This window comes from Artemia sp. Qi Xiang Cuo, chromosome 9 (assembly GCF_049724085.1).
Source record: "Artemia sp. Qi Xiang Cuo chromosome 9, ASM4972408v1, whole genome shotgun sequence".
Lineage (NCBI taxonomy): Eukaryota > Metazoa > Arthropoda > Branchiopoda > Anostraca > Artemiidae > Artemia > Artemia sp. Qi Xiang Cuo.
In genome coordinates, this window is record NC_142802.1 from 58,353,894 (window position 1) to 58,368,982 (window position 15,089).

Genomic DNA, 15,089 nt, shown 5'->3' on the forward strand with positions numbered 1-15,089 from the left:
TAGCCCATATGAAAACCTAATTAAACACTAGCCCGTTGGAAATTTAATAATGCATCAGTTGTAGAATGTGTTGTATTGATGATTACTAGGTAAAAAAAAAGCAGAAAAAACTATTGCTACATTAACTGAAAAAAAAACTTATGACTTTGGGTTTTGATACACTACCTGAAAATTTCTGATCGTATTAAACACTAGCCCATATTAAAACCTAATTAAAAACTATCCCATATGAAAACCTAATTAAACACTAGTCCATTGTAAATTTAATAATGCATCAGTTTTATAATGTGTTGTATTTATGAGTACTAGGAAAAAAAAGCAAAAAAAACTAGTGCTACATTACATGAAAAAAAAACTTCTCACTTTGGGTTTTGATACATTACCTGAAAATTTCTGATCATATTAAACACTAATTAAACACTAGCCCATATGAAAACATAATTAAACACTACCCCATTGGAAATTTAATAATGCATCAGTTGTAGAATGTGTTGTAGTTATGAGTACTAGGTAAAAAAAACAGAAAAAACTAGTGCTACATTACCTGAAAAAAAAACTTCTGACTTTGGGTTTTGATACATTACCTGAAAATTTCTGATCATATTAAACACTAATTAAACACTATCCCATATGAAAACCTAATTAGACACTAGCCCATTGAAAATTTAATAATGCATCAGTTGTAGAATTTGTTGTATTGATGAGTACTAGGTAAAAAAAGCAGAAAAAACTAGTGTTACATTAACTGAAAAAAAAAACTTATGACTTTGGGTTTTGATACATTACCTGAAAATTTCTGATCATATTAAACACTAGCCCATTTTAAAACCTAATTAAAAACTATCCCATATGAAAACCTAATTAAACACTAGTCCATTGGAAATTTAATAATGCATCAGTTGTAGAATGTGTTGTAGTGATGAGTACTAGGAAAAAAAAGCAAAAAAAACTAGTGCTACATTACCTGAAAAAAAAAACTTCTCACTTTGGGTTTTGATACATTACCTGAAAATTTCTGATCATATTAAACACTAATTAAACACTAGCCCATATGAAAACATAATTAAACACAACCCCATTGGAAATTTAATAATGCATCAGTTGTAGAATGTGTTGTAGTTATGAGTACTAGGGAAAAAAAGCAAAAAAAACTAGTGCTACATTACCTGAAAAAAAAACTTCTGACTTTGGGTTTTGATCCATTACCTGAAAATTTCTGATCATATTAAACACTAATTAAACACTAGCCCACATGAAAACCTAATTAAATGCTAGCCCATTGAAAATTTAATAATGACTTAGTTGTAGATTGTGTTGTAGTGATTAGTACTAGGTAAAAAAAAAAAAAAGCTAAAACAACTAGTGCTAAATTACCTGAAAAAAACCTCTGACTTTGGGTTTTGATACATTACCCGAAAAATTCTGATCATATCCCTACCTAATTAAACACTAGCCCATTGGAAATTTAATAATGCTTCAGTTATAGAATGTGGTAATCTTTTTTTCTTTTTTAAGAAACTTTTATCCATATTTCTTCAGAGGAATTTCTCTCCTTATATTTAGCAAGAGGAAATTTTGGCAACAATTGCACATATCTACAATCATAATTTTACTTCTTTGTATGATGAAATTGTTTTTTTTAATGGTGGAATTGCTTGTGGTCATAGTTATATTAAAAGAGAAGTGACAGAATAGATGGGAAATATATAATTTGGGCTACATATTTGCAATGTAGGGGTCGGGGGTAAAGTATTTGGACAGTTTGAAGTTAAAAAACAATTCTTACTTCATAATATGCAGAATAATGGTACCTAACACATTAGGCATGCAGACCCACTATACTTTACCCTCACCTCCCTAATGTGCAAATATATAGCCCAAATTGGTACTTGAGTATTAAACGTGCTCTTTTATATAAGACAATGAAACCAGTCACGAAAAACCCGCTAAGGACGAATTAATTCAAGAGACCGCTATAGAGTCATGCAATGCAAAGCGTGGTTTTCATTGCATTAACGATATTTAAACTGTTGTTTTTTGGGGTTTAGGGGGGGAAGGTACCTAGGTTAGGTTAGGTTACGCATTTAATATATGGTATGCAAGTTATATAATATGTAGTTTGTTGTAGACCAAGCAGTGTGCCATACTTGAGATTTTCTTTGTGATAAGTAATATTTGTTCTACCCAAGAAAAAGAAAACAGAAGTGTTGTCTGGATTCAGTAGTGATTTTAGAAGATGTATATTATTTGCGGATCAAAATAATTCTAAAATCAATGAATTTTATACAAAAAACATTCCATTTTTATTTAAATTCCCCTTCAAGTAGAGATATGATCAGGGCCATATCCTGGTAGTATGGAGAAACACAAAACAAGCAGCATCAATATTAGAAATAATATTATTTTAAACTATTTAAATGCATATTATTTACTTTTTTTTCTATTATTTATTTTATATTTATTTATTGTTATGTTGTTTATTTGTTTATATTTATTTAATATTTTATATTAATATTATTTATTTATTGCGCATATTATTTAAATGTATACTAAAAACACATTGCAATAAGATACCACCTTGTCAAAGCCCAGATGGGAAAAATATGTGTAAAAATCAAGCAATCAGATTCAAGTCGAATATAATAACTACTATTCCAAGAATAAAGTACAAACTTACACATAGGCCTAAGTCCAAGAAAGTGTCAAATGCTTGACAGTGGCAAACGCTATCTCAAGTCACAGAAATAGTTGTTAATAAAGCATTAAAACTTGTAGAAATTAAAAAAAAATTGTCTTGCTACTATTCTTTATGCCTAAAATATAGCTAATTGCAAATGCGGCACAAAAGAAAAAGCCAAAAATTTTTTTTTTTTTATCGATTGTTTCTTGTTAATAACAAATTTTAGTAAAATGAAGTTGAAATTCGCAAAACAGCAGTTTGTTCCAGATCACCAACAATTTAAAAATTCAGTTTGAAATATATCAAATATAATGAAACTTCCAAAACATAAATCAATAATAGCAGGAATGAATTTATATGATTATGTGGGATTATGAAAAAATAAAATGTTGAGCAAATCTTCATATGATTAGTAGGTGTCCATATCACTTAGCCAATGATGGGAGGCTGTACGATGGGTAGTCCATTATTTTTCCACGTTTGCAATCAGGGTCAGTTTGTATCCGACCATGAAAAGAGAATATGTTTTTTTTTTCTGAAGGCAAGTGATTATTTCTCACTATAGATATTACACAGAGCCATTATGTTTCATTAAAAGGTAATGAACTTAATTTATAGCTTCATCAGTATTTCCTGATTTGTCTCATGGCTGGGGGACAAAGTTGAAACTTTCAGGAAGTTTTTTTTTTTTTGGGGGGGGGGAGGGGGGCTACATATTCTTTCTTTTTGTTCCCACCTAACTGTATTTATTTTTTATCTTTCACTTTTCTATTCCCTCTAGCATGAAAAGATGTTGGCGATTTTCTTGTTGTTGATGGGCCCCAGGCTTCTGAAACACACTGATCTATCCGTCTATTCAGCTTCATAAATACTTATGGGATGTTTAACCAGCCTGGAAAAACTAATTTTTTGGGGGGGTTGTCATCATTATTGTTTTATTATATGTTAATGTTTGTTGTTGATATTCGCTTAATCTTTTTTTAGGGTTTTATTATCATCTGATAAAATTTTTCCCTTCTCTTTTTCACTATTTTGTTTAAACTGTTGTTTATCACATATTTTGAGTACTTTCCCTCTTATTAAAGCTATTAGTCAGCTTTGGTTCTCCAGTGAGTATTCTAATGGATTTTTAAAGGTTTTTTTAAATCTTCAAAGATTAAAAAAAAGAAAATCAAAACCCTCTAAGAGGTATGGCTTTCATCAAATACAAGTAGCTATGGCTATTAGATACTTGACAAAGAGGTAGGCGTGGTTCCGCATAAAAAAAGAAAAGTGAGATTTTTTATAAAGCTTGAATCGCTAGAACGGAATATAAAAAGACTAATTTGACATAATTTTTTTACTATTTGCCAAAGTGAAGACATATCATTTGACTAGACGTTGCAACTTAAGATGATAATCTTTTAAGTCCTAAACATTTAGAGAGAGAAAAAGATACCCATAAAAGGATTAAAATCTTTTAATATCCTGTGGAATTTTGAGAATTGAACGTATGGGTATGATCTCTGGTCTCAGATGACAATATGTAAAAAAAAATCTTCTATTATACATTGGTTGCTTAAGTTTCAGTTAAGACATCCTCAAAATTTCAGACCGAAAATATTGTTGATGCTATTAATATACAAGCTTTAGTTGTTGACTTATAATTAATTTTCTTGAAAACTATTCATTTAGGGTAGCAAAATCTATTGTCTATATTAAATAAACAAGGAAAAATATAAAATGTTTGTAACTTGCTAATGTTTTTCCTATTTATTTATATCTGGGCCTTCCAATTGCCACATCTATCGGCCACACACGTCGTTTGCTGATATCTCACGTTGAGCGTAAAATTAGCATTTCTTACGCTGGGATCGTAAAAAGAAAACTACGTTTTAACCGTTACCTTCTAGCATCCATTTACAACGCCACAGCCCTTCCACATCTGCTTTACATTGCTCATTTCTGAAAATTCTTTACAGTTACAGATAAAAAGCACTTACGATCAATCTTCTTCAGATTTACTAAATATCTTTTACAATTGCCCCCCTTGGACAAGAAACCGTAAAATTATTCATTTGTATAAGCTAGCTGACACCTAATATTAGCATTAATAAATCTCTATCCCGGTTTCAAAGTAAGTTTAATCACCCATGCTCACCAATTTGTTATCAATAGGGCCTAGTTTGTTTGTATTTATGTAATGTATGTAATGAATTTTTTTTTGTTTTTTTTTTGTGATATATTTGGATTTTGATGTATGTTTGTGTTTTTTTTCTATCTGTTTGTTACTTCAGTGATTACTCCGTCTATGTACCTTTTTTGACGGGCAATAAATGAATAATAATAATATATCACTGCTGTTCTTATTATTTAGATGATGGTTTCTATGAAGATCTGAATGGCCAGAGACCAAAGAGTTTTATCAACACAATCTGGGGAGGAACCCCCAGAGGAAAGCCACATCTATCTATTTCATACCCACAAGAATTCAGACAGGTATGCTTTACAGTAGGCTAATTATAAATATCGTGATAAACTCCCCTGGTGCAGGTATATAGACAAATATACATCTAGTATTTATCCGTCCGAATATACGTGTGTATATTTGGCAAATATTCCTGCCTAACATATTTGACAATTCAAATTTTTATAATACCATTCACTTTTAAATGAAGTGCTTTCAAATCTGAATAGAGAGCTAAAGCTTTAGTGAAGAAGTTGGGGTGATTTTGTCAACTCTAGTTAGGCTCAAGTGGAATTCTAAATGTATTGGGAAAGGGAAAGGTTTTTGTGAAGTTAAGTCTAAGCCTCTCCTTTCTTTCTAGTTCGGACTTAACGAAAAACATTCGAATTTTGTTGGCGGGTCAGTTTTTTTCTTTTGCATAAGTCGCCCTCATGACTGAAAGATAATGTTTTATTTTTTTTTAAAGACTAACGAACTGAAACAAAAGTTTGGAACTTTACAATAACTGCGGTAAGAACTTTTTTTTAGACTGTATTTTGTGACAAAAAAAAAAGTTTGATTCTTAATTTTGCCCATTGACTTATAAAATTGTTGCGCTAGAGAGGGCATTGACCATTTTATTGTATTTTTTTTTTTTTTTTTTTTTTTTTTTTTTTTTTTTTTTTTTTTTTTTTTGTAGAGGGTCCAAGATTGAACAATTTTCCTGGCTTTAGGAGAATGCTAACGAAAATATCAATGAATAATAACTAAAAATTAACGAGACTATTAATGAAAAATTTTCCTGTCATTTGCATGTCTAACAATAATATGTCATTGTTAGACATGTGTCTAACAATAAGATTGTGAGACTGGAGAGGCTATTGGCCGGTTTTTTGTTTGTTTTTGTTTTTATAATATTATTATAAATTTTTTAGAGGTTCCAGGATCGACAAATTCTCCTGGCGTTAGGGGGCAAAACTTTAGAAATCTATTCATATCCAACTCCATCGTATTTTGAGGTTTTTGGCACCTTTTAAGTATTTTTTAACCTTATAGAGATATTAAATCATTTTTCTTTAAACCTTAGGGGAGTGAGACAAGAAACTGCTAAATTAGCGGAATTTTGGAGTCAAACTGGTACAACAAGTTTCCAAATTTGGCCCCACATTTAGTATTATCATGCAATTTCAATTATCCTTTTTTTTTGTTTTCTTAATTTTGATAGTTACCCTTCTTTATTATCTTTTCATTTTTTTTTTCAAATTTCTGTTCTTTTTCTTTTTTTGTTTTATTGTTTTGTCATTTTATCTCTTCTTTTGTGTCAATTATCATCTTTTTATCCTTCTTTTATTCTTTTTCTATCTTTATTTTTATATTTACCCTTATTTATTACCTTTTAAATTTTCTTTTTAATTTATATTATCCATCTTTTTAATTACTTTTATCTCTTTCTATTTTTTTCATTTTACCACTTCTTTTATGTCAATTATCATCTTTTTATCCTTCTTTTGTTCTTTTTCTATCTTTATTTTTATAACTACCCTTATATATAATCTTTTCTTTTTATTTCAATTATCCTTCTTTTCATCTACTTTTATTTTTTCTATTTTTTTTCATTTTATCTCTTCTTTTATGTCAATTATCATCCTTCTTTTATCCTTTTTCCATCTTTATTTTTATAATTAGCCTTCTTTGTTATCTTTTTTTTATTTCAGTTGTCCTTCTTCCTATTTTCTTGTTTTTTTCTTTCTTTTTTTCATTTTATCTCTTCTTTTATGTCAGTTATAATCTTTTCGTCCTTCTTTTTATTCTTTTTCTACCTCTATTTTTATATTTACTCTTCTTTATTATCTTTTCAATTTTCTTTTTAATTTCAGTTATCTTTCTTTTGTCTTATAGGTATCGCAAATTATAGATGTTGATATTGTGCCTGAAACATGTCGACGAGTGCGGCTTCTTAAGCATGGAAGCGACAAACCTCTTGGATTTTATATCCGAGATGGCACATCAGTGCGTGTTACTCCCCAGGGGCTAGAAAGGGTGCCAGGAATATTTATATCAAGACTTCTTGCCGGTGGACTAGCAGAATCGACTGGGCTACTAGCTGTCAACGACGAAGTGTTGGAAGTTAATGGGATTGAAGTCAGTGGAAAGTCGCTGGATCAAGTGAGGATTGCTTTAACTTACTTTAATCTTTATCTTTAGTTGATCTAATCTTTAACTTGATTGAAGTGTATGGAAGGTAAGGTGAACCACGTCCAGGAAGTTAATTGGATTGAAGTCACCGGAAAGTCGCTGGATCAAGTGAGGATTGCTTTAACTTACTTTAATCTTTATCTTAATTGATCTAATCTTTAACTTAATTGAAGTGTATGGAAGGTAAGGTGAACCAGGTCCAGGAAGTTAAAGGGATTGAAGTCAGTGGAAAGTCGATGGATCAAGTGAGGATTGCTTTAACTTACTTTAATCTTTATCTTTAGTTGATCTAATCTTTAACTTGATTGAAGTGTATGGAAGGTAAGGTGAACCAGGTCCAGGAAGTTAATTGGATTGAAGTCAGTGGAAAGTCGCTGGATCAAGTGAGGATTGCTTTAACTTACTTTAATCTTTATCTTTAGTTGATCTAATCTTTAACTTAATTGAAGTGTATGGAAGGTAAGGTGAACCAGGTCCAGGAAGTTAAAGGGATTGAAGTCAGTGGAAAGTCGCTGGATCAAGTGAGGATTGCTTTAACTTACTTTAATATTTATCTTTAGTTGATCTAATCTTTAACTTGATTGAAGTGTATGGAAGGTAAGGTGAACCACGTCCAGGAAGTTAATTGGATTGAAGTCAGTGGAAAGTCGCTGGATCAAGTGAGGATTGCTTTAACTTACTTTAATCTTTATCTTAATTGATCTAATCTTTAACTTAATTGAAGTGTATGGAAGGTAAGGTGAACCAGGTCCAGGAAGTTAAAGGGATTGAAGTCAGTGGAAAGTCGATGGATCAAGTGAGGATTGCTTTAACTTACTTTAATCTTTATCTTAATTGATCTAATCTTTAACTTAATTGAAGTGTATGGAAGGTAAGGTGAACCAGGTCCAGGAAGTTAAAGGGATTGAAGTCAGTGGAAAGTCGATGGATCAAGTGAGGATTGCTTTAACTCACTTTAATCTTCATCTTTAGTTGATCTAATCTTTAACTTAATTGAAGTGTATGGAAGGTAAAGTGAACCACGTCCAGAAAATGTTTTGCACATTCTCAAAGCTGAGAAACTAAGAAGAGAATCAGTTTAATGTTCTGGTAAAAGGTGACAACGGTAAGCCAAAAGTAAAGGGAGGTGGATCTAGAGTGACTTTCCGGTTTTATATGTCTACAGTAATACCGGAATGATACCTTTTTTTTCCCATTCTAGTGCTCCTCCTGATTGCACTTCTTAGTCCTGATTTTGGCACAACTCTCACTTCTGATTTTTAACAAGTTTGATTAACAGTGTTTTCAATACAAAAACCTATGTATGCATAAATAAGTCTGGTAACTGAAACATCAGACTATTTCTGTTTGGTATGTTACTTAGCCAGTCCATTATTCCTCCCAGCATCTCCCCTATCACATACCCTACCTAACGACTTTCCTTAGTGTTGTTCTCAATTAAGTGTCATTCATTTTTATTGAATATACATGAAACCAGTAATCCTATTTATTTTTAACTTCAGGGAAGGAGGGGAAGGGGATGTCTGAAAACTGATCTTGAGAGGGGCTGATCTTAAAAACTGATCGTTTAAAATAAATTATAATCTAAGACTGCATTGTTCATTATTTTATCAAAATTAAATTTGCTGCTTCAATACTACTATAAAACCATGTTATATATATTTTATATTATATAACTTGTATATATTATATACAAGCAGCAAATAAATTTTCTGCTTAAAAAAATGATTTTTTCAAATTAAAAGAGAAATTTATCGTTGCAAGTACAAAAAAAAACTTACGGTATTAAGGTTTCTCTATAATTCCTTGTCTTTTACAAATGGTTTTTGAGTTTTATGAAACTATGGCCAAATAAATCTTAGTGTAAAGAAAACAAGAGGGAGCCTAGGAGAGTTTTACCTTTCCATTTGGTTCTATGCTCTCCCTTAGCCTTTGCCCTGTTCCTAAGGATAAATTCCATTAAAATAGTTCATATAAACGGGGATAGCATACAACCCTGTCTAACTCTTGGCTCAACACCAAACCAGCTACCAACCTCACTTCCTACCTTAAGCGCAGCAATATTGTTCTTGTGTATAGCACTAATTCATTTAATATACTTATTCTGATGTACCATACAAGGATAGGACCTACACTAAAGCTTTTCTATTGGTTGAATCAAATGCCTATTAATAATATATGCAACTAAGAACTAAAGGTCTCTGATAATTTAGACACTTCTTAATTATTAATCTAAGAGTGTGAATTAGGTCAACGCACTCTCCTGCCCTTCTTAAAACGAACTTTTTTTTCTCTTAAAACTCATTCTTATTGCCTATCTTGTTAGGGGGTGAAATTAAAGTCTTCCTAAAATCACAAGTGACCCCCTTTTTTTCAAAAATTGGTATTCATAATTTTCACCGGTACTCAATTAGTAGCTGAAGCCTTAATAATTTTTTTTATTCTTATTGTTAACTCCTCCTCGCAAACTCCTCATCATATACTCCTCATCTATAACTCCTCATCATTCTTCTACTCTTTGTGATGTAGCCAAGAAATTACATACGGTAATTTTTACCGTAAAAAAATTATCTAATGATGAAATTACGTAAAATTGCATAAAATGTTTAAATTAATTAAAAATTTTAAATTTTTTAAATTGAAATTACATAGAATTACGTAATGATGTAGCCAAAAAAATTCCATACGGTATTCTGTATGACGAAGAGAATTCTTTGTTTAAGTTATATAATGCCGTTAAACTCCGTCAAAGTTCTTCAAGCTACAGAGTAGGTGTCCCTATTAAAACGCTCATAACCCCAACAGGATATTCTGCTTCCTAGAAACAAACTGAATGTTTATGTTAACCGGTGGCTATTGAAAAGAATATTCCGGCTGTTATTCTCTTCAAAGGTCAATTTAATGTGTTTAATAGGTTGTGCGGAACTAGAACTAAACTTTAAGCACTTTAAGATTGTCTATGAAAAGTGTTATAGCAAAATATTTTCAGTGGCTAATTAATGCTAAACTAATATTTTGAGTTGGGGTTTTATCAGCTTTTTGGAGGTGGGGTTATATTGTATTCCGATTTGGTGGGTCATAGTGAGAAAATGTTTGGAAAGCAGTGATGTAAGTTATGGGTAATATCATGTTGAAACCTTGGTTTTCGAAACCCTGGTAGCTGCAACTTGGTAAAGAACGAATCACGACCCATAGTAGCCAAAATAAAAAAAAAAACACAAAAAAGATTGGCTGGTGAAAAAAATTGCAATTTGTATCTGATTCAGGAATGGTAACTATTATGTTACTTTGAATAGAATGTTACTTTGAAAGCAAATTTATGGGAATTTCGAAAAATAGTCAAAACTCCTCAAAAATGGCGTCTGGTCGAAACGAAAAGCACACCGTTGGAATCGCCATTACCGAAAACCGTATTAAGGAAACTTACAACCCCTTGGTCCTAATGTGTCCTTTTTTTTCACTTATAGAACAGAAAATGATTCGTTTTTACATTATAGGTAACAGATATGATGGTGGCTAATAGCTCAAATTTGATAATAACAGTGAAGCCTGCTAACCAACGAGGGATTGTTGGCCCACGGCGGGGCTCCTTCTCGAGGAATTCTCAACAGAGCACGGGGTCGCAACAATCTCATTCAGAAACACTGACATCTTATTATGAAGACGCTGAAGAAAATGATGAAATCCGGGATTTAACTAGTATTGGCCATGAATCAAATCATATTGTTAAGGAAGATGGCGTTTTGCATCTATGAATGTGATATGTTGGCTAGATCACTTTTTTGAATTTGATATCCTAACTTTATGAGAATTGACTTTAAGTTTCTGGAGAGATTTTAGAATTTTTATCTATGATGTTATAACTCAAGACAAAAAATGATTGTCTCTATTGACATTCCCAAGGTTCAAAAGTACCATTTTTTGGTATTTTAGTACTTCGCCAAAGATTTTGCAATCCTTGCATCAGATCAAAATTTCAAATTAGTGCCTTGTAGCTTCATTTACTGTTATTATTAACATTATCTTTTAAACCAGGATTTCAGTTAACTCTAAGCAGCCGTGACAAAAAAAAATTATAAAAAATAAAGAGATTAGAGTTTATTTTTATGGGGGGGGAGGGTGATCTTTCCATGTAAACTCACAGTTTGGCTTTTATTTAACAACTATAGAGCTTACAGTAGTATATCTTTTTATGAATATTTAAATTTACTATTAAAATTTAATTATTTAAAATTATTATTTCTTAAATTTAGATTAATTATTTAAAATTATTATTTCTTAAATTTAGATTAATTATTTAAAATTATACTGTAGATATTTATTTCTAGTACAGTTTCTAATTAAAGCTACCTTTTCCTAAGGTGTGGATTTTTTTTTTTTTACATAAACTATTTTCATTTTTTTTTTATATATATCTTTTACAAATGTTGATTTTTCTTAGCCTAAAATAATTACCATTTAAATCAAAATCGGCAATATAAAAAAAAGAATACATTCAAGAAAAAAAAATATATTTTTTTAAGATATTTACCAGGGATGAGAGAAAAATATAATTAACAGAAAATGAGTGGTTAAAATCAAAATGGAAGTCAAGAAGCATAATGATTGTTTTAGCTTCCTATCGCCAAAATTTTGGAGGATTTTTTAAGGGGGGGGGGGGTCGTCTGAAAGGGTCTTTTATTTCCAACGTCCCAAAATCCTTCTGGATGTAGGAGAGGGGATTCCTGATGTAGACCCCTATGTGCAAAAATAATTATTATATTATCATTCTTGTCATGAATATTTCTAATAGACGTAATGGCGGTTATGTTAGTGACGTGCTTGGGCACTGCCTTATAAAACGTTCTGCTCCAATTGCTGTGAACAGTGAAATCCAAATCCATCCAAATATGAAACAAAAGGTTGCCTTGTTATAATTTTAGTGCGAGTTTTATAGACCCTTATTATTTTGATTTTTGTGATTTGTTGTTGAAAAGTGTATATACTGTAGTTTTTACTGCTTTAAACTTTGTATTGTGAAATTTAATTTTTTGTTGTTGTTCTATTTTTAGTATTTATATTTAAGCTTGCCAACATAAGTACATGCCGTTGTAACATAAGGAGAAGGGGGTCCTGTAAAGTGGTTTTTGAGACCACGCTGGCTATACATGACGTGCAAAAAATAAAGAAACTAAGAGATAGCTGAAGGAGAATAACTTTCAGCAAAGTGAATAAAGGTAAAGCAATGCTGATATTTAGGCAAAAGCCTCCTCTTTTGTGATGAAAGTTATCCTCTTTTTTTTTCTTAATTCTTTTTTTTTGCATGGGGTCCACGGTTTTTTTTAAGGCAATGGAGCAAGTTCTTATCCAGCATTAAAGTTCGGGGTGGGGTCTATAAAAAAAACTTTACAAAACACATCAAAAATTTATTGATGTGCTTTTTTAATGCGTTCTTAAGAGCCGGGAATTTCTTTTTTTTTGGGGGGGGGGTCAAACCCGGTATCCCACCCCCTGGGTAGGGCCTTGCAAGAGAGGTCATGTAAAACATTTTTTTTTTTTTTGCAAATCCTGCTATCACTTGACCTCAAATAATCTGGATCTAAGCAACCTCGTTGCGTGCTTCCTTTCCCTGAAATGGCTTCCTGTTTATGCTTCCTGTTCAAGAAAAAAAAATATATTGGGCGCAGGGCAAGGCTGCATCCATGGGGGAGGGATACTAGGTTCGAAACCCTCCGGTCGAAACTTTTGACCAACTCGCAAAAACGTAAAAAAAATGCATATAAACAAATTTTTGATACGTCTTTGACGATTGTTGTGAACCAACTCCCTCCCCCCAACCCCGAAAAAATCCTAGATACGCCCTTGGCGCGGGGATGTACCTGTAGGAGACCTGGGGGCCCACCTTCATCTCCGAAAATTTCTGTTTCCTTGTTCAAGTTATCAGGTAGAATCTGTGTTTCTTATTACCCCCTTCCCTCCAGGAAAAAAAAAATTCTGGGTACATGCCTAACAGGGTACTACCTATAAAGATTTTCAACGATTTTATGTATTTGGCAGGAATATTCAAGGATGAACTTACAATATCCTATGTTTTCTAATATGCTTTGATTTATTTAGAACACAAATTTAGTATACATATTATACACAGCCTTCTTTTTTTCATTTTCCCGATTTGATCTGTAACTGAAGACCAGACTGAAGATCAACGCTTGTGTTAACAATTTCTGGTTTTCCATTGGCTCTTGCAGCAGCTATTAAAGTTTGCCTACCATGGTCCTCCAAGTTCCGTTGTCAGGCCTAGAATAAAATGAATAGAATTTTATTTAGAAATTACTATCACAGCATGATCGCCGAATGTGAATTTTACGTCCAGAAAAAAACACTATATATATCTCAAAAGCACTATATATATATATATATATATATATATATATATATATATATATATATATATATATATATATATATATATATATAATCTTCAGAACGTGATGTTCACGTCAAACATAATTCATATTGTAAAAAATACATTAAAATAAAACTACACTTAGTTAAAAAGTCAAAATTAAAAATAAATAGAACACAATAAAATTAATGAAATTATCTAAAAAATTTGATGGGTCAAAATTTAGAAATTTTTGTTATACATATTTACGAAACTAGGTATAAAACTTTTTGCTAACTGCTGATGGGCACAGCGTACCGACTGAAGTTTCTCAACACACACTGAAACCCTGCGCGGGAGTCGTTTTATTGTGGATCGAGGGGGGAAAAGGGTCTTGTGAATTGGGTGGCTCAAAGATTTTCTTCCGAAATCCATGCAGAGTTTCTCTCTTCTTTTTTTCAGAGCTTGCATTTTAAACTTTGTCAGCAGTTCTTCATACGACATTTCTGCCTGCTTTGATACTATCGTTAGAGCTCTTTCGATCCTGGCGTTTTGCTCAGTCGTCAGTCCAAAATGCCTCATGTACTTTCAACTTGTTTATGGCCTGGTAATCTTAAAGTCTTTGGTGGTAAGCGTAGTATTCGTAGTTTTGTCATGGCGAATATTACTGAATCTTTCTTAGTTTGCCTATCCACATTCCCATTATTGGGAATTCCAGCTCTTTGTGTGGAGGTATTCTTGCCAATGTGTCTTTGGTAATCCGCCAGTAAAAGGATAAAGAGGGTCATTGCTGGCGCATAGGGCATAGAGTCGATGTTTTAATTGGGGGGTCTTTTTTTACAGGGATAAGTGACAAGCTTGTCACCCAACTTTGATGCGGCGGAGATCGAACCCTGGGCCCCGTTTTGCAAGCAGTGCTTCAATCCACTGTGCTACAACGATCCGCTAATACGGCCTTGTAATTTAAAAAGCCTTATTTTATACAATGCAAATTTTTGCAGAAGAGTGTAAAACCTGAAGATACGGCAAGCTTAATTCGTACATTTTTAAATAGTTTTTATGACAATATTTTATCTATTTAGCACATAGAATAAATAGATGTTAATAGCTAAACAGAGCCAGTAGAGAGCTAAGCTTGAATTGAAGGCTACCTGTTATCAAATATATGAGTGACGAAAGAGATGACTCATTTATTGAAACAAAAAACTTAAATGTGCTGAAAATCCTGAGGAACAAATAATATATGGGACTATGATAGAATATGCTTAGTTTAAGGGGGTTGAATATGAATCTTAGTGAGCAGTGGTTTCAATTGGGGGGGGGGGGGGGGGTAAAGGGACTCATTCGCTCTCTCCTAGATTATGAAATATACCGTTTTATATATTTTCATTGAAAAATGCCTTTTGGGTATTTCTATTGAAAAA

General features: G+C 32.0%; 1 protein-coding gene across 1 annotated transcript in view; it reads left to right on the top strand.

The window, feature by feature from the left end:
- Window positions 1-12,851, top strand: part of par-6 (partitioning defective protein 6) — a 49,880-nt gene extending 37,029 nt beyond the window's left edge. The window contains exons 3-5 of the mRNA XM_089094119.1: window positions 5,037-5,158; window positions 7,005-7,271; window positions 10,799-12,851. Coding sequence (XP_088950245.1) covers window positions 5,037-5,158; window positions 7,005-7,271; window positions 10,799-11,056 — 647 coding nt within the window. The 3' untranslated portion in view covers window positions 11,057-12,851. The remainder of the gene's footprint in view (window positions 1-5,036; window positions 5,159-7,004; window positions 7,272-10,798) is intronic.
- The last annotated feature ends 2,238 nt before the right edge of the window (window positions 12,852-15,089 follow it).